This window comes from Eulemur rufifrons, chromosome 14, assembly GCF_041146395.1.
Source record: "Eulemur rufifrons isolate Redbay chromosome 14, OSU_ERuf_1, whole genome shotgun sequence".
NCBI lineage: Eukaryota > Metazoa > Chordata > Mammalia > Primates > Lemuridae > Eulemur > Eulemur rufifrons.
The window spans coordinates 25,637,557-25,658,179 of NC_090996.1; the positions used below are offsets into that span (position 1 = coordinate 25,637,557).

The window sequence follows — 20,623 nt, forward strand, 5'->3', positions numbered from 1 at the left end:
CTTAAGTGATTTCCATAGGGAAGAGTGGTAAGGGCTGTAGTTAGCAAAACTGGCGTTCTCTTCATGGTGTTAATTCTCTGTGCTGTCTTTGCAAATTGTTGAAACTTTTGATTTTATATTTGGTGATGCTAATCAGTGTTCACTCCTTACAGATTAACCAGTAATTTTTATCTAAATGTGGAAAATTATTAATGAAATCCCTTTAAACCATACTTAACAAGTCAAAAGATTTTGAGAGGCCCTGGTGGTGGGTTAAAATTATAGAGAGAGATGCAGAAGTATTATAAGGGACCATTTTCCATTTTTAAATCTTAAATATCTGATTACAATTATGAATTCCATTATATTGTATGTGGGAATATAAATATCTGAATTCTCCCAGGAGACTCGGTTTGTATACAAGGATGTTGGCAGTGGACACTAAGTTTACCTCAGGAATTTTAATCATGTAGGACTAGATTAAGGAAAAATGCTAGAGTTTATAATTTTGGATACTGATATAAAATCAAAATGGAAGCTAAACAGAATTGTCACATGTAGGCCATAGTGCTTTTGTATGTATTATTCTGTAACTTGTTTGTACTGAGGCAACTTTTATACTTTCAATGTATCATTTAATAAAAAAAATTAAGCAACTCACCTTTGTGCAAAGGGTGTTCCTACCACTGTTCTGTCATCAAAAGACACACAACAAAAACAGAAGAATGGAGAAACTTAGCTCTTGGAGGGTGTGGCGCAAAGATTGAGGGAGGGGAACTTCTGATGTGTGTGCACTCGGCGTCAGCCATGTCACTGCGGAGCGATTATTCATCACAGGGCAGGGGTGTCAGTCTCTAGAGGGACAGTATCATAGTCTGGGGCCGTCTGTGGTTTGGAAAAGCATATTTAGTGTTACATTTTTGTATTTGGAAAAGAGAAAACCATCTATTTTCAAAACACTCAACGATGAGATTTTTCGGATCATCCAAAAAGGAGGGTTTTGTGTTCTTAAAAGGTCACAAAAGTATGCTCTAGAAATCTCTATACTCATGATTTATGAACAGTGGCAATTAATTCATAATCCGGTAGTTTAAAGAGGTGGATGGGCTGAGACATTTAAAAAACTTAAGGAAAGAAAAGAGAAATCTAGACACGTTCCCAGGAAGGGACTAAAAGCACAGAGGACCAAAGTGTTCTCATGAACTCGTTACTAAGTACATCGCTGGTGGTTTTCTTCCAGTTGTTGGGAGAAGTTATCTTCTAGAAATGCTAGAGAAACTTTGAGAGAAAACTTGGATTTACATAAAAATAGGATGGGAATGGGAACTGAAGAGGGATTTAGGAAAGGTGGAAATTTAAAACTTGGGCAATCTAAAAACTCATAGGAATGGAGGTGTCTTTTGAAGAAGATAAATTTAAGCTTAGCATATATGTTTGTGCAGAATAAACTAATAGCTTTATAATTATGTGCAAGATCACATTTGTATATGATTCGCATGCTTGTATGGTTATGTAAAACTGGATGTGTTCTTTTAACCTAAAGCCAAGTGTACATGAAGGATTAACATTCGTGAGAATATGCCTTGAAAGGCATTTAGGACAATGCTTCCCAGCCACTTGGGATTTGATTTTTCTAACAACCGTTGTTCGAGGATTGTGTGGTCTTCATGAATTTTTTTAAATTGAAGGCAAAGTAAAACTACCTTTTTAAAAGTAGGCTTTATTTTTTAGAGCAGTTTTAGGTCCACAGCAACATTGGGAAGAACAGAGCTCCTGTCGACCCCCCGCCCCAGGCATGCATGGCCTTGCCCACTGTCAACTTCCTGCATCAGAGTAGCACGTTTGTTCCAGTCCAAGAACCTGTGTTGACACATCATCACCCAAAGACCATAGTTACATTAGTTTGCTCTTGTACAGATGCTCTTCGACTTAGAATAGGGTTATGTCTCAAGAAACCCATTGTAAATTGAAAATATCGTAAGTAGAAAATGCATTTAATACACCTAGCCTACCTTAAATGTGCTCAGAACACTTACGTTAGCCTATAGTTGGGCAAAATCATCTAACACAAAGCCTATTTTATAATAAAGTGTTGACTATCTCACGTAATTAACTGAAATGCATTGAAAGTGAAAAACAGAATGGTTGTGTGGGTACTTGAAGTATGGTTTCTACCGAATGTGTATCACTTTCATACCATTGTAAAACTGAAAAATAGGTTGAGCCATCGTAAGGCTGGGACTGTACATTCTATGGTTTTGGACAAACGTACAATGACACGTATTCACTGTTGCAGTATTATACGGAGTAGTCTCACTGCCTGAAAACTCCTCTGCAAGGTGTCTCTTCCTGCCTTTTCCAAAATGTTGTAGAATCAGAATCGTACAGTATGTAGTCTTTTCAGATTGGCTTCTTTCACTTAAAAACATACATTTAAGGTTCCTTCTCGTCTTTTCGTGGCTTGATAGCTCATTTCTTTCCAGCACTGAATAATATTAATATTTCACTGTTATTTACCCATTCACCTACTGAAGGGCACCTTGGTTGCTTTCAGGTTTGGGCAGTTATGAAAAAAGCTGCCATAAACATCCTGTGCGGGCATTTGTGTAGAGACATAAGCTTTCAAATCCTTTAGGTAAATCCCAAGAAGTGTTGGATCCTATGGTAAGAGTATGTTTGGTTTAAAAAAAAAAACAAAAACTGTAAAACTGCTTTTATTGAGTTTTAGGGCCCTTTTTGGTAGAAGTGGAGAATCTGGAGTTACTGTGACAGCGGAGTGGGGAATGGGTGACGAGGGAAAGAGCATTGCAGGTGACGGTGCTGCGTGCGCACTCCGGTACCTGGAGAAGCACGGAGGCCTCGTGAATGAAACAGAAGTGCTTGTGAGCAAGACAGGGGAGCTGAGCTGCGCTTGTGGTCAGGAATGATGTTCCTTTACTCACAGGGAGGCAGATCGTAGGCCAGATCCACTGAGTCCATACACTTGGGCTGATACACTTTTAAATAATTAAATCCTGAGCCCCATGCAGGAGAAAACCATGCTTGGACCCAATCTTTGATATTACTAAAAATTAAAGGGGATCACCCTTTGGGGCTTTTTGAAGCCAGTGGCAAAAAAAAAAAAAAAAAGACTGCAAGAAAGAGATTTTCCCTCAGCTATCTTGTTTCATGAGTTCATGGAAACTCCCATTAAACGGCCCCTCATAGAAAAGACATGCCTAGGAAAATTACTTGACAGCACTCAGTCAAAGTGACATTTTTAAAAGTCCCTAGCCCCCAATTTTAAAATAACTGACCTTCTGAGCCATGAGAAATATAAAACAGAGGCATCTAATTGAATTAGTATAACAATGCACTTTTGAAGGTTCAAACATCTGAACTTCATGGATTGCACAGATACCTACGGAATGACTGTTAGATGAACATGCTGTCCCTACCTACTCTTCGAGTCTACCAGAAAGGTATGGAATGGTCTATATAAGGCCTTCATTTGTACTGTCATATTTAACAACCCAGCAAGGCAGCTTGCTTTGTTTTCCTTGAGAAAACAGGCTCAGAGAGGTTCACCGACAACCTCCAGGATGCTTGGTTGGTGCCGGGCAGATCTGGGATTAAAACCTTAGACTTCTATGTGCTAACTACAGACTCTATCAGATAGGCTGGGGCTGGAACTCCTGCTCGACTACTAACTACATGTTCTACCTTGGCTGGGTTATTTAGCCTTTCCAAATCTGGATTCTCAGCGGTAAAATGGGACAAAAACGAAGTACCTACTCCATGGGGTTGTTATAAGGATTAGGTAACAATGTAGAAAAATTAAGTGTTTGTTACAGAGTCCCCCATTTGTTAATAACATAATTATTCTCTTTTAGAAGTAATCAACAAGTTCTTTAAAGAATCAAATGCAATCTGGTAAAACTGGAAGTAACAACGTTAATGCCTCTGGTAAAAATGCCAGCTGTTATTTTGAGGCCAGCGCCTTATCCCGACAGCCTGCTCTGGAAGGTGATGATGGACTGGATTCAGTTTTGCCCCTTCTGTTACTTCTCTGCTCCAGATCATTGCTGTACTCGGGCAGGGACAATTCCACTCCTTTTACAGTGCAGATGTTAAAAGGCATGCGGGAAGCAGCTCATTCATCATTTTCCGAAGAGCTTACCCTTCTCTTCCCCAGCCAGCCGAAGACTGGCTGTTCTTGACTCTCTCTGGTTTAGACCCACTGAGGGACAGGGGACTGGGCTCAGGTGTTTTCTAGGGTGAGAACTGGGTGAGTTTGATGTTGCCAGGATGAAGGGACCAAGAGGGTCTGGGATGCAGAGCTCTGCAGAGGGGACTGAGAACCTGCAGGCAAACACTAGGCAGGGCAAGGTCTTACCTTTATGTCCCCAAGGCCTGGTGCATCTCTACTTGGTTTCATGTTTGCTGAGAGTAATAGCAGCTAATGTGTGAAATGCGGTGTGTGTGAATAGCAGCTAATGTGGGAAGCAGTGAAATATGTTCATTTTACGTGGATCCTCTTGAGGACTGCTTACAGAAAGCCAGGAAGTAACTGATGTTCTTCCCATTTTACAGATAGGGAAATTGAGGCACAGAGAGGCAAAGTTACTTGCCGGTGGTCAAACAGCTAGAAAGTGGCACTGGCAGACTGCAACTCAGACATCTAATCTCAGAGACCTGCCCCTGACCTCAAGGCCAATCTGGGCATTTCCCTTTAATGTCTCTTCTCTGGAAGGGAATGGTGGTAACAGTGGGCTCCAGTCCCAGCACCAACCAGTCTGTGACTGTCCCGGGGAGAGCGTGAGCAAATCACTTCACCCCTGCAGGGACTCAGTTTTCTCACCTGCAAAATGGGAGTATTAATAATAATAATAATAATAATAACCCAACACACACACCGGGTGGCAGGGGGAGGGGATGTTGAATACGGGCCACAGCCTGGCCAGGGTCTGCCGGATTTTGACTCTCTCTCCAAACCCCCTGGCGTGAAGCAGCTGGAACCCACGTGGCACCGGGGCTGCCCGCTTCGGGCCCTGCCCCACGCACAGGGGTCCCCGTCGTGCAGGGCGCCCTCCCCCGCGCCCGCGCCCGGAGCCCGCTCGGCACCATATTTAGTCAGCGGGAGCGGGCGGCCCGGCTGGTATGCGGCGCTGGGAATTCCTGCAGGAAGGAGCCCGCGCCTGCCCTTTTTGGGTTGTCTCCCGCTCAGCGCCCGCCGCCCCGGGAACCTCGGGGCCGGGGCCGCGCGGGGAGAGGGACGCCCGGGCTGCCCGTGGGTCCCCGGCCTGGCGCGCGGCCAGCCCACCGCCTCGACTTCCTTTTATGGCCTGTGTGTGCGTGCGTGGCCCCAGAGCGCAGAGACCGGGGAAGACGCGGAGCCAGGGAGACACAGAGACCAGAGATAGGGTGACACCTGCGGAGAGACGGAGAGCGAGAGACACAGAGATCAGAGATAGAGTGAGATGCGAGGGAGAGACAGAGACAGAGAGATAGCAGAGACAAAAGCAGAGTGAGAGACAGCAGTGGTCAGAGTGGCAGAGATGGTGATGGAGAGACAGCGTCAGACGCACAGGAGAGAGACACACAGAGACAGGGACCAGCACGGGGCAAGGGGAGTGGCACTGCCAGGGAGAGAGACCCGGAGCGAAATTTTAGGCCACTTCTCGACCTGCCAGGATTCCTTGGGGACGGGGAGCAGTTGAAGGGAGCTGGCAAGCGCTGGGTGCGCACCCACAGTCTCTGCACAGACACCTTGCGATTTACGTAACTGTCACCGCCCCCACCCCAGCCCCCATTCTGCAGCTGCGGACACTGACGCTCGGAGAAGTGAAATGACTCGCCCAAGGTCACGCAGCTAGCGCGTGGTACCCGGGGGGGGGGGGGGAAGGGGAGCGGGGCCAAAATAACAACAGCTGGATTATTTTTAATTTTTGGTTTTGTTGGAGTTGTAGCAGCGTGGGTGGAGGTGGGATGGCAAGTTGGGAAAAGTAAAAACTTCCCGGTCCTGCACGATTCCCAGCCAAGGGCGGGGTGGAGGTTCAGGGGCGCTCCTGTCTTGCACTTTGCAAAGTTCAAAAAATTCCCTGTCATCACCCTCCACGCAGCACAGCTGGCCCCCTTTCCAGGCGGTGGGAGGCGAATAAAAGGGGAGAGGGAGGTGTCAAGTCAGACCCACCGCATTCCCAGCGTGGGGAGCGAGAGATTGATGCCCGCGTGGCTGGAAGAAATTCTCAAGCATACCCCATAGAGGCTGCCTGCTCGACCCCTTTCTCTAGGGACCCGGAGTCTCGGTGACTTTCCCGGGCTGGGGTGAGACTCCTGCCCCCGTGCGCCCCTGCCCCGCTGCGCCCCCTTCTGCTGCGCGCGGGCGCCAGGTGCGCCCAAGGGCCTGGGCAACGGCGACGCTTTTCCGACCCTGCAGGGGACGCTGCGGAGGGCGCAGCGAAGGACCCTCCCTCTCTCCGCCCCCCCTGGCTGCCTCCCCTCTCCCACCCGCGGGCAGCTCCTAGGCTATAAAGGGAGGCGTCCGAGGCACGCAGGGAGATTTGGACGCCCCGGCCTGGGAGGTGTGCCAGATCTGAGCTCTCCAACCAGCTTCTTCCCCGCTAGCCCCCCAGCTGGAGATCTGTAAGTAGTGGTGGTCCTCCTTGGGGCAGATTGGGTGGGGGATCTGAGGGTCCTGTAGAGTATTCTACAGGGGCTGGGGAACGCTTAGGGTCTCTGTTGCCATCATCCTCTTAAGGAGGATGAGGAGGAGGTAGGGGTGGGAGGTTTGTCATTTCTCTCTGCCCTGTCAGCCTACATCATCCTCCATTTCCCCCGAATCAGCATTTCCCAAGGTTGCCAATGAGCAGTACCACCTTACAGGTGCTCATTAAAGATGCCAGTGCCCGGGCCCAACTAGAATCAACTAGAAAAACTGTCCTAAAAAAAACAAACAAACCAGGAGTCCTGGATGATTCTTGTTTCCAGGCGGATCTAGAAGATTCGCTTTCTTAGAAATCTCAGAGGTGCAGCGTTGACAGTGAGCCTTCCCACTTTTATTCTAGGCACGAAAAAAGTGCAGCTGAGCCTCACTGAAAAGTCACTTGCTGTCACAGACAGGCAAAGTGAGGCTCCAAGTGGATTTGGACGCGTTGCTCCGTTGTGTTGAAAATGTGTTAAATCAGTTAAAAACACGTGAGCACAGGCTCAGCAGAGAGGGGAGTGTTTTTCCTGTCTAGAGGATGTCCATGGTGATCACCCCAGGGAGATAAGGCATGGTAAGATCCAGTTTTATAACAGTCCAGCTTTCTTCCAGACCCCACCCCTTCAAAATTTAAAAAGAAAAAAATCTCATCCAGGTGGGCCCCAGGGGCCCCAGATACCCAGGTGAACCCAAAGTCTCCATTTACATTCATGACGTGCAGGTGCGTTAGGTAAGATTACGCTGGGATTTCCTGCAGTTGCCGGGACAAATTTTACTCTCGTGCCCAAACAAGTGGGCAAAAGGAGAGAAAGTGTGGCTACTGCCCGTTGAAAGTTTTCTCTTGGCACAGAGACCCGGGCCGGGGGGGGTTTGCTGCTCCAGGAAAGGTACCGTTCAAAGCCGTGCTTGTCAAGAAGCAAAAGAAAGTATGTAGAATCCCAAGGCAAGGAGCGCGTAGTTGCAGCGTTGACAACCCATAGATTAAATTGGGAACTAGCTCGGGGTTTGGCAAAGGGAAGGGAGACTGTTAGGAAACTGCTTTGCATAGTTTTGTTTTCTTTGCAGGCTTCCTCGTTTCTTTGGTTTACTTAAAGATACTATTTTAGAATTGTTTAAAGAGAGGGAACTTTGAAGATGCTGAACTGAAAGTTGCTAGATGGTGGGGTGTAACGTCAGATACTGAATTTTGTTGGAAGGAAAAGCAGTCTTGCCTTGTGGTCTTCCCATCAAGATAGCTACCATGGAAGGAACACTTATGTGCCAGGCAGGCACTGTAGCAGCATTTAACTTAATATATCTCCTTTAATCACTGGTATAACTTCATGAGGGAGGAATTATGATGCCTGTTTAGTATATAAGACAGCCGAGGCCGAGAGAGGTTAAGTAACTTGCCCAGTGTCACACAGCCAGAAAGTGGGTAAATCCATTCCCAGATCTACCCAATGCCAAGTTTATACCTTTGACCCTGTTATCTTTTTCCTTTACCATGGACAAAAGCTTCTTGCTGGAGTCAGGTTTCTGGTGGGACCAAATGCTTCCAGCAGACTATTTATCATTATCTCTTTGAACAAAGCAAAAACTGACCTTTTGCAAATTTAAAAATAAAATGTGCTATTTGTCCCCTGGTGGGATGGTGATCTAGTTGAAACCAGTGACCTTAGGTGGGCTGCCATCCCAAGAGTCCAGAATGGGAACTGACTGGGCTGTTTCTGAGAAGCCTTTGGGCTTGCCTTGTAAACATCATGTTTTTTTATTATCATGTCCGAAATAGACACGGTATTCCGTACAAGGTATTTGTTATGGATTTGTTATCATTACTTTTCTGTGGGAGGGCTGAGATTGAGGCAAACATGCCCATTTATGGAAGCATTTTCCATGAGGCTGGCTGTCCCTGGCCCCCTCATCAGTTACCCAGCCTTGCACCGCAGCTTTGTTGGTTGTGGCTCTAGAGATTTCTCTGCCTTGACCTTCCCCTTGGGGAACCAGTGGAGGAGCCTGGAGGAGAAGACATTTGGGAAGAAAGGGGGATTCTTTTTCCTATCCCCTCCTATTTGGAAGTTTTCTTTTTTGGGGGGAAAATTGTCTCCTTCTTTCCAAAGCTCCTTGAATTGTTCTAGGCATAAACATGTAATTCTAAAATTGGATATACAGTAGATTTTTCTGGAAAAACCAAGTCCAATTTAAAATCCATTGGAATCATAGAAGGTCACACACAAATTTAGAAATACCTACATTGTCCTCCTCAAACCTTAGTTTTCCCATCTGTAAATTGGGGCGAATGAGACTAGCCAATAATGTTTGTTGAGCGCTTTTGCCAGGCAACATGCTAAATTCTTTGCAGGTATTATCTTATTAAGTCTTTACAACAACCCTTTGGGAAGATGCTGTTATCACTGGCTCTATCTAACAGCTATGGAGTCCAAATAACTTTTTTGAGATAGCTCAACCAGCCAGTAAGGTAGACAGGAGTCTACAAACCAAGATCTTTCTAACTCCAGGGCCTGAGGGTTATTCTTTGGGGAGGATTAGATGAGATAACATGTATGAAGGGTTTAGCACAATGAAGGCTCCTGGTAAACTTCAGTAGATGGTTATTTATAGCAAACAGGACCAGAGATGTTAAGGAGCTTGCTTCGTGCAGCACAGTTAGTATTTGGCAGAACCAGGAAGCCTATTGTGTGGTTCATAAAGGAGAAACTTGCCCCTAATTTTTCTTTTCTGTGATGTGTTTTCATAAACCCAATTCCCATTTGGGCTAAAAGTGGTGATTAGGATCTTCTTTTATTTTAATATAGCCACGCTTCCTTACGTGGGTCAAGAACGTGACAAACTCCAGTTCCATTAACCCGTTTGTGGTTTGTTAGGGTCTCGAGGGAATCCTTTAAAGGCTCACCTGTGATGGGGTGGCCCTCTTGCTCTCTGGATCTCCTTTATCCACCCCTGACCTTTAAACATTTAACCACGGCCACACGAGGAGCACAGACTGAGCTTGGATGAGGCCAGGCGAGAATCCTAGAGCTTGTGTGTGGTCAGAGGAAAGAGGAAGGAGCTGCCCACGGCTCCTGAAAGGGGAGGTCAGACATTTCTGGCTTCTATCAGGGGTTCAGGGCCTCAGGAGGAACAACCCTCATCAGGTTTGCTAAGAAAGGACGGTAGAACTCACCTGCTCACTCTTGTAGGTGTGGCTCTTTGTCTACTTATATGAGTTTATCTGTAGGATACATTCCCAGCAGTGTAATTGCTAAATGTAAGAGCATGCTCACCTACAATCAATAGATATTGCTAAATGGCCCTCTAGAGACATTGCAAATTTTAACTTCCAACAGTCACATATGAAACTGTATGTTTATTTTAAGCTGTGCTGTGTCAGAGTAAATGCAAAACACAGGGGGCTTTTGGGACCAGAAATGACCAGTTCTTGCTCTCTTCCAAAAGCATTTTCCACGGGGGCTACTGTAACTCTTGCCAAACAAGTTCTCTTGGTTGGGACCAAAATATAACTTACTTTTACTAATTAAAAGAACTTCTTCCTGGAGTGACTTGAAGAACAATTGGTATTCAGATGATTAGGCCAATGTCATGAGGGGGCAACACAGTGGTGGGTTCACCAGTCACTTTTTCCTATTATGGGGGGATAGAGCTTCCTGGGGACCGTGCCCTTGGGAGGTGGCGGGAGAGGGGCAGGGGCAAGAAAGAGATTTTCTGCTACGAGCAAATTGGGTGTCAAAGAGATCTGGGTTCAAATTCTGCCTCCACCTGTTACAAGCGAGGATCTTTCATTGACCTTTCAGGACCTTGCTAGTCTTAGCAGGAAAATGGGAACAATAAATAACGCTCATGTCCTTGGACGCTTATGACATACAGGGAAATGGTGAGTGCAGGAGACGGTCTGGCCTGATAGTGGATGGCCAGAAGGGGCCCACTGAATACAGTGGCCGTTATTATTATTAATAATAATAGATTTAGGCCGGGCGCGGTGGCTCACGCCTGTAATCCTAGCACTCTGGGAGGCCGAGGCGGGTGGATTGTTTGAGCTCAGGAGTTCAAGACCAGCCTGAGCAAGAGCGAGATCCCGTCTCTACTAAAAATAGAAAGAAATTATATGGACAGCTAAAAATATATATAGAAAAATTAGCCAGGCATGGTGGCGCATGCCTGTAGTCCCAGCTACTCGGGAGGCTGAGGCAGGAGGATCCCTTGAGCCTAGGAGTTTGAGGTTGCTGTGAGCTAGGCTGACGCCACGGCACTCTAGCCAGGGCAACAGAGTGAGACTCTGTCTCAAAAATAATAATAATAATAGATTTAGAGTCCAGGTTGCCTCTTGGGGACAGTTTGGGGCCTGGAGAACTGGCGCATTTAGAGTGCCCCCTTTGTCTCCCTGTCCCCTGCAACACATGGCGCCTCCTTGCACCTGGACCAGTGTGTCTGTCCCCGCAGAGGTGCCTCCCGCTGGGAGGTCGTGTTGCAGACCAGGCCACAGAACTTTGGTTTTGCCTGCGTGGCATTTAAAACATGAACAATCATTTAACCTCTGACCTGGGTCACTCTGTTTTGCTCACCTGACTCCTGGCGACATGTGGGTTTGTGTCTCTGCTCCAAAGTCTTGAGCCGATGGGTTGGCAGTGAAATCCAGAGGAAAGCTGTTGACCAAGGCTGATGGTGTGCAAATCCTACGCTCTTTCGGCTCTGGATATGTGATCTAGATTTCATTAATGCCAACGTGGAGGGAGCAAGATCTTCTACCCTTGAGTTCCTCTGGGCAAAATAAAACTGATGGTGAAACAGGTGAAAGCACCTGGACATTGTCATTTGGTCCGAGTTCAACCCTTTGACCAGGAGTCACAGGTACCGTAAAATGGTAGTGCCAGGCCAGCCTGCCGCTGGTTTTTTTCTAAATGAAAAACACAAGGCCCAGAGAGGGAGGGTGACTTTCCCAGAGTCATCCCGTGAGCGTGAGGCAGAGCGGGGACTTGATTTGCAGTCCTGAGGTCTTCCAGAGGCTAATGAACAGCTCGTTCATGCTCAGAGAACGAAGCAGTGAGTTGTTGGTAAGGACAGGAGCGTGAACAGGGCTGACACACTCAGACGTGTGGCACATCGCTAATGCGGATAGTGACAGAGTCCTTTGCTTTCATCGAGACATTCGAGAGTAGCCGTAGATCGATGAGCCGTGTGTGGTGTCCCTCGGTTCTGTGTAATGATCCCAGAGATGTCCTTTCAGCTCTCAGAGCTGACGGACGTGGGTGTTGGTGGAGAAGGAGGAGGGCTCAGAGAGAAGGAACGAGGCAGGCGGAGTGTCCCCCTGGCGGTCTGTCTCTGGTCCACTGTGTCCACACTGCACACTGCACTCGCCATTCCAGGTTGGCATTGACTAAGTGACAGCTGCCCTCAGCTTTAACCATCGTTCCCGAGAGAGCCCTTGTTTTTACTCTAAAGATGTGGTTCTCAACTGGGGGAAGTTTTGCTCCCCCCACAGGACATCTGGTAACGTCTGGAGACATTCTTGATTGTCATGACTGAGGGGAGGGACGTGCTACTGGCATGGAGTGGGCAGAGGCCAGGGGTGCTGCAGAGGACAGCCCCCCGCGACAGAGAACGGTCTAGCTCAAGAGCCAACAGTGCCCAGGTCGAGGAAACCCTGCCCTAACACAAGGGCTGCAGCAGATCGAGCTTTGCTTCAGTTTAGCACCTGGAGAGATCTGTGTCGTGTTGTCTGATCCCAGCTACAGTTTCACAAGCTACTTTTCATTCCTCCCTGCGCCTCTCCGAAGGCCTGACCTGATACTTTTTGTCATCGCCCCAAATTTTGAAAACCCAACGCTCTGGGCACATACGGAGGCAAGTCCTTATAGCAATAAAACCAAATTATCCGGAGCCTTCCAGTTGCCGAGACTGGTTCGGGACGGGTCCTGTGCAATGTCTGTATTTTCTTCTTCTTCAAGTTCTTGGCAAAGAAGGTAGACAAAGCATGAAAGTTCTATAAAAATATATCTTTATTCAGCTTCCTCCATAACTAGCCATACGACGATGGGCAAGTTACTTCTCTGTGCCTCAGTTTCCCCATTTGTAAAGGAGGAGTAATTGTGTCTCTTCTAGGGGTTTTGAGGGGATTCAATGAGGTAATAGCTGGCACTCACTGCTAGCATTGGTGTTATTAATACGCTAGGCTTCCTGAATTTCTCGAGGGCAAATCTGTGGCCAGAGGTTTTGGGATCCCCAAGTTCGTACGCTTGAAGTAGCTTTCAGATCCCAGAATGTGCCAGGAGGAACTTAGACGTCCTGATGTGTGATTCTGCGTCTCAGTGAGGGGGAGGGAACATGTAGCACCTTCCAAATGGATTTAGCCAAAGAACCGTGTTTGAGTTGCTTCCCAACCTCCCAGATACCTCAGGGGATCAGGGTTCCGGGGAACGCACCCCGAAAGCACCATTCCAGCGTGAGCCTGGGCTTCTCATGCCTCGTCCTGCTCTGTTTTGACCAAAGCAGATGTCGCACATCGTAGCTGTCAGAGGCATCAAAGCCGGGGAAGCCAGCCTGCTCTGGGCTCTCCTTTTTTGGATAGAGACCGAATCTTAGCGCTTAATCTTGTTTGTGTTTTTAAGCCCTAGATTAGACAGGGTCCCTGGCAGTGGGGATTTGTGTATCCTTTTATTTTTCTGTGGGGTTTTTTTTTTTTTTTTTTTTTTTTTTTTTGCACTATTTTTTCTTTTAAGGCTGATGCACGAGGGAGCCTGAGCACCACTGGTCTAATGGTTTTAGCAACCGCTGACAGTCATTGCCAAGACCTATTATTTTATTAGGGCTTACAAACTAGTTCCATTCTAGTGTCATTGTTTCTCCCCCATTTGTTAGCTGGAATTCTTCCAAGTAGAAGGGAGTATTTTTTAAGCGTAAGTGGAGTTAGGAGCAGGATGCTGTTGATCTGATTATGACCTAAGCCAAGTTCAATAATGATTTTAAAATGCAGGAAAGGGGATTGTGAAGGCTAGGACATGTGTTCTTTACAAATCTTTATTTCACTTTCTGAATAACTGAAGTGATTATTCAGATTGAGGGAAATGATCTGCTCATTTCTCCATCCTTTTTTTTTTTTTTTTTTTTAACTCATCAGCTACTAGATCAGGTCTCCCAGGAGAAATAACCTTCCCTTCTGAGCAAAGCAGCTTCTGGTTTTTATTATTGTGATTTTCATTGCTGAAAGAAGAAAAGGAGGGATTGGGTTATCTGTCCCTTCCATTTCACCTTTGCAAAATCTGCTCGGGCGTTGACTGCGGAGCTCTGGGGCCTAGTGCTGCCATAAGGGGTTTATTCTATCTCTATGGGATTTGGGGCCCGAGTGTGGGGATTACCTTGAAGTCCAAGGAGCTGTGAATTCTTTTCTGCTGAAGTAGGAATGACTGCCAGCCACACAGTAGATCTTTGTGGCTGTGCATCCTCACTTGGCCGGTGACTTAGTTCTTGGGAGCCCGGCAGCAGCAGGTGGAGGGGCTGGATGGGGGCCAGTGTCATTAATACTGGGGCAGTACCTGGTCAGAGGGTCAGGACAGGTGACTAGACAACAGGACTTCTTACCACTGCACCTCTGCTCACAAACACATCTGGATAACAGGACAGATAATGTCAACCCATCCCAATGGGTTCTACATGTGGAGAGGACCTTTAATGACTCGAAATCTTACATCAAGAGACATGTAATTCCATTTCAATTATTTATTTACCCCGAGGAACAATTTACATAGGAAAGGCAGAATCAAGATTTTCATTCCCCTCCTCTTTCTTTACCAGTTTTTAAAATAATGCGTTGATTCCTCAGCATCTTGCGAGCATGGCTGTGAATTTTTAAAAATCATGTAAACACATGGATTTAAACATATTTGTCTTATAGTTATCTTCTCTTGATATCAAACTCTCCCATATTTGACCAGCTAGAACCATAGTATAATATTACACTATGCAGTTTTATAGACTTTTAAAATATATACACACATCCATACAAGAAAGACTTTATTAGAAATAATGAGCTTTATCGAGGTATAATCTACATAGAGTCAAAGTCCCCAACATTTTTTTAAAAAATTCACCAGTTTTTAAGTGTACAGCTCAATGAGTTTTGACAAATGTATACGGTTGTGTAATCACCACCAGAATCACATGGAACATTTTAATCAGCCCAAAAATTCTTTTGTGTCTCTAACCAGTCGGTTCCTTTCCCTGCCCATGGCCACTCCTGATCAGCTGTCATCACAGTTGTGCCTTTTCTAGATTTCTGTATCGATGGAATGTCCCATAGTACAGGGTCTTTTGGGTCTGGCTTCTGTCACTGAGGATAATTCTTTGGAGACTCACCTATCTTATTGCTGAGTAATATTCCATTTATGTATGTTGTATTTAACTTAAAAGTGTATCATAAGCATCTTCGTATGGTCAAAGGTCACCTATTGTCCATTTATATGAGACGCCCAGAAAAGTTGAATGTATAGAGGCAGAAAGTAGATTAGTGGTTGCCAGGGGGTGGGGACCAGGAGTTTCTGCAGACTGGCATGAGGAATCCTTCGTGAGGTGATAGAAAGGTTCCAAAATTTATCATAGCGATGGGCGCATGACGCTGTCGATTTCCTAAATATCATTGAATCGTATGTTTACAATGGGAGAATTTCATGGCATATAAATTACACTTCAACAAATATGTTAAGAGAAAAATCTTTGTGTGTCATAAATAAAAATCCACATCTTAAATATTTAACATAATTACAGCGTTCTAGAGAATGGATGTCCCACAATTTAACAAGGCGCCCACTGAAGGTCATTTAAGTTGCTAGCTGATTTTGCTGTTCCCAACAACAGTAACATGTGCATTTTCTACGTCTGTTAGCACCGTCTGTTTCTGCAGGCCAAATTCTGCAAAATGGAACTGAGGCCAAGAGATATGCCTAGTGTTTGGGGCTCCTCTACCGCTAAGGGTGTAGTACGCAGGGACTGTCTCCTAAGCTCTTGACCACACTGGATATTAGCAGTGATTTTCTTCTTAGCCAAGCTGATGGGTGAAAATCAACATCTCCTTGCTTTAGCTTGCATTTCTTTAATTACTGGTGAGATCGAACATCTTTTTCCTATATGTATTGGCTATTTGAAGGGCTTGGTAAAAAATGTCGATTTTTCTTGTTCATAGATTGAATAAAAAGTCATAAAAAGACAAATATAACCAAAATACATAATAGAAAGTACGCTCATGTTCATAGCAGCATTAGTCACAATAACTAAAATGTGGACACAATCCAAGTGTCCACAGATGGGTGAATAGGTAAGTGAAATGTGATATATCCAGATAATGGAATATTATTCATTCATTTTATTCTTAAAAAGAAAAGAAATTTCAGCACTTGCTACAACATAGATGAACCTTGAGGATATTATGCTAAGTGAAATAAGCCAGTCACAAAAAGACAAATACTGTCTGATTCCACTTATATCAGGTACTTAATTGGCAAACTCATAGAGAAAGTAAGATGGTTGCTAGGAGCTGGGAAGGGGAGAATGGGGAATTGTTGTTTAATGGGGACAGAGTTTCAGTTTTGCAAGATGAAAAGAGTTTTGGAGATGGATGGTGTTGCTGGTTGCATGTGAATGTATGTACTCGCTACCACGGAACTATATACTTAACAACGTATATATACTTCATGGCTAAGATGGCAAAGTTTTTATATGTATTTTACCCCAATTTTAAAAATTGAGGGGAAAAAACAAACTAGAAAGCAAAATTCCCTTCACAACTGTACTTAATAAGAGCATATTTCTCTATTTAGTTTGCCTATATAGACTCTAAATATTTTAAATTGAAAATGGGCTATTACAGCCACTGTTTTACAATTCTCCCTCTTATTTTTTTAAAGCTTTGAGATCTAATTCGCATGCCAAACAATTCACCCATTTAATGGTATAATCCAACGGCTTTTGGTGTATTCAGAGTTGTGCATCTTTGCTACAATAAATTCTGGAACACTTGAATCACCCCGAAAAGAAACCCTGCACCCTCGAATTCTCCCCCAGCTCCTGGAAACCCATCATCTTTCTGCTTCTATGGATTTGCCCGTTCTAGACATTTCATTCAAATGGAATAATATGTGTTCCCTTGTACCTGGCTTTTGTCGCTGAGCATAATGTTTCAAGGCTCAGCCACGTTGTAGCAGGTGTCCATACTTCCTTCCTTTTTGTGGCTGAATAAAACCCATCGTGTGGATGTCCCACATTTTGTTTGTCCATTTGTCTGTTCATGGACATGTGCGTTGTTTCTACTTTCTGACTGTTATCATAATGCTGCTGTTAATATTCAGGTACAAGTTTTTGCATGGACGTATGTTTTCATTTCTCCCGGCTGTACACCTAGACATGGAATTGTTGGATCCTCTGGTAGTTACATGTTTAAGTATTCAAGGACCCTCCTTTTATTTTGCAGCAGGCAATTAGACTTGGATGTCTTTCCGTGTGAGCACGTGCAGACATACTTCTTGCTGCTTAACCGCGGGGTAGTATTTCACTGCATGAAAACACCATGGCTTCTGAATCCAGTTCCCTGCTGATGGACATTTGGGTTTCTTGATTTTTGCTATTATGGGCAATGATGCAAATCATTTTCTGAAGGGCCTTGGGGTTGTCTCCATTCTTTGACAACACAGACAGTACTAAGCTACTGCAGGGAATATTGTTGTACTTTGTAGGATGTTTCCGCAGACCATGTTCCTAGACATGGCGAGGTGACAGGTTTATCTGTCTTTAGGACTTGGTTCTGGACCGATTCTGACCCTGTCACCTTATTCCGCAGGGGACCAACCAGGCATCATGGCACAGAAGGGCCAACTCAGTGACGATGAGAAGTTCCTCTTTGTGGACAAAAACATCATCAACAGCCCAGTGGCCCAGGCGGACTGGGCTGCCAAGAAGCTGGTCTGGGTCCCCTCGGAGAAGCAGGGCTTTGAGGCCGCCAGCATCAAGGAGGAGAAGGGGGATGAGGTTGTCGTGGAGCTGGTGGAGAATGGCAAGAAGGTCACAGTCGGCAAAGATGACATCCAGAAGATGAACCCGCCCAAGTTCTCCAAGGTGGAGGACATGGCGGAGCTGACGTGCCTCAACGAAGCCTCCGTGCTGCACAACCTGCGGGAGCGGTACTTCTCGGGACTCATATATGTGAGTATCGCGGGGCAGTCGGGTGCTTCCTCCTGCGCCCCTGCCCCCGTCAGGAAAGGAGGCATTTAGAAATGTGTCTGGAGATCGAGTGGGGAGGCTGAAGGTGTGATCACAGGAGATCGCAGCATGAGATGGGATCATTCAGATGTGGGTTCACACCTCAGTCCTGCCCTACCTACTTCCATGACATTGGACAGGTTATGTCACCTCTGGAAGCCTCAGTTTTCCTATCTGTAAAATGGAAATTGGGCCAGGTGCGGTGGCTCACGCCTGTAATCCTAACACTCTGGGAGGCCGAGGCAGGAGGATCCCTTGAGCTCAGGAGTAAAGAACCAGCCTGAGCAAGAACAAGACTCCATCTCTACAAAAAATTTTAAAAAATTATCCAGGTGTGGTGATGGGCACCTGTCTACAGAGAGCTAGAGGGAAAATGGGGCTCCGTGGGGCCCAGTCCTCCCATCTAAGATGTGTCACCTCCAACCAGGGAGGTCGAGGATGGGCGTATGTATTGGTTTCACCTCCTGTCCTCTGGCCTGGTGTTTGAGCCCAAAATGGAAATCAGAAAAAACGAGGGGCTTATGAAAGTCCCAAGACCCAGAGTATCTTCTGCCAGCAGATTAAAAAATGGGAATCAAAGCTTCAAATTCCTGCCATGCTTCTCTGGACAGATGAGATTAAAATCCTTTCAGCCTTGTGATGATGCGCCCATTCCTGTCTGGTTCCGTTCTGGTCAATTTAACCACTTAATAGAAACCCTTGTCCATGACGGAGAAGATAAGGAAGGAAAGGGGTTAGGGGGGCACAGTAAGTCACTCTCCCAGCAGAACACGTGACTCTTGTTAATAGGTGGGTGACAAGGTGATGCAGAGTTCATGGCCAAGGCAGCCGGCCACGCCCGACTTTGCTCTCGGTGATGACGGGAACTTTCCTCTCTGTTCTGCAAGGCTTACCTCAAACGATGGGCCTTTGAGAAGGTCCTGGCAGACCTCTTGTCCTCTTGGATCTAGAAGAGTCTATAGAAGCCAGAGGAGCTTGTTGTCCCAGATGCAGGTTCTGGGCTCAGCGACGTCCAGTGACGTACCTGAGCTGCCGCAGGTCATTCACGGCCCACGGGGCGCAGGAACGTAGCTCTGATTCCTGGTCTGAGGCACCCTCAGTGTTATGGACACTATCTTTGGCTGAGTTCTCTCTGCCTGGAATTCTTCACGGACCACTTAATCAGTCAGCTCTGACCCTGGTGTCTTGCTAGGGGAGGGGACAAGGGATTCAGGAGGAGGGAGCTTAATAGGTGCGGACCTGCTCTGTGCCAGCTACTGTCCTAGGTCCTCCCCAGTCCACTTTGTCCCCCATGACAATAGTGACAGTGAAGCTGATAACCCACTGTGCAGATCAGGTGACCGAGGCAGGGAGGTCATGCACACCTGGGAGGGGACTCTGAGGACGCACACTTAGGAAGGGTCCTGGGTTCAGACTCTGGCCCTGTCTGTCACTCTCCTGCTTCTCTGTGCGATAATGAGTCAAAACGCCCAGTTCTTGCCCTTAATTGCTTTACAATTAAGCAGAGGAAGAAAAGATGGACCCGAGCTGGATGCAAATCTATGATGTAGATTCTAAACTCAGCACCTGCAAACAGGCATTAGGAAGTCTGGAAGCTTCTTGAGATTTTAGGAACGATTTGTGTATATGTATATTTTTTTCTGGGCAGAGGGTCTTAGCTCTCAGGAGAGCCTGTTATCCTCACAATGATAGTGGCTACTAGTCATTCACAATTCATGTTAAGAGTTTATGCTGGCTGGGCGCGGTGGCTCGTGCCTGTAATCCTAGCACTCTGGGAGGCCAAGGCGGGAGGATCGGTTGAGCTCAGGAGTTCGAGACCAGCCTGAGCAAGAGCGAGACCCCATCTCTACCAAAAAAATAGAAAGAAATTAGCCGGACAACTAAAAATATATAGAAAAAATTAGCCAGGCATGATGGTGCATGCCTGTAGTCCCAGCTACTCGGGAGCCTGAGGCAGGAGGATCGCTTGAGCCCAGGAGTTTGAGGTTGCTGTGACCTAGGCTGACGCCACGGTACTCTAGCCCGGGCGACAGAGCAAGACCCTTGTCTCAAAAAAAAAAAAAAGAGTTTATGCTAATATAGTTATTGCTACTACTGTTATTTTCTTTATATAAGAAGGATACTATTACGTATGCTCTTTTTTGCAGATAAAAAAATCTTGGCTTAGAAAAGTTAAACAACTTGATGAGAAACAGAGGTAGACCTCTGTTTCAGGAAGGCTGGCCCTGGGACCAACGTTTCATTTAATGATTCCCATGACACTATGAGACAGAGGCTATTGCCCCATTTTAGAGATGAGGACACTGGGGCTCAGATGGGCAGAGTCCTCTTGCTGGGAAGTGGCCAGAGCTGGAGTTCAGTCGAGGTCTGTGTGAGTCCCGGCTGGGGTCACTGCCTGTGATGACAGTGGCCCTTAGGGTGACAGGAGGCTTAGAGCAGGAGGTGATGGGCGTGGGCTGGGGCGGGAGGGTGCCATGGGTGTCATTAGCTTTGAGTTGGACATATTTTAAATGCACAGTAGGAAGGTTTCTAATCTTTCATTGTGATTGTTTGAGCACCACCTACAAGCTGCTGGCCCAGAGTGAGTGATTTGTTTTTTTAAATTGAGTTAATCTGATATATCCTAAAAGAGATAGCTTGACACTTTATTGTGAAAAAGAAAAAAACCTGATATATCCTAAAAAAGAAAAGAAAATCTCAGTTTCTGGCATTGCTTGGAAA

General features: G+C 46.1%; 1 protein-coding gene across 3 annotated transcripts in view; it reads left to right on the forward strand.

Moving 5' to 3' along the window:
* Positions 1-6,537: 6,537 nt before the first annotated feature.
* MYH11 (myosin heavy chain 11) overlaps positions 6,538-20,623 on the forward strand; it is a 99,233-nt gene continuing 85,147 nt past the window's right edge. For all 3 annotated transcript variants that reach the window (XM_069486887.1, XM_069486890.1, XM_069486888.1), the window contains exons 1-2: positions 6,538-6,603; positions 17,484-17,845. In XM_069486887.1, the coding sequence (XP_069342988.1) occupies positions 17,501-17,845 (345 nt within the window). In that variant the 5' untranslated portion in view covers positions 6,538-6,603; positions 17,484-17,500. The remainder of the gene's footprint in view (positions 6,604-17,483; positions 17,846-20,623) is intronic.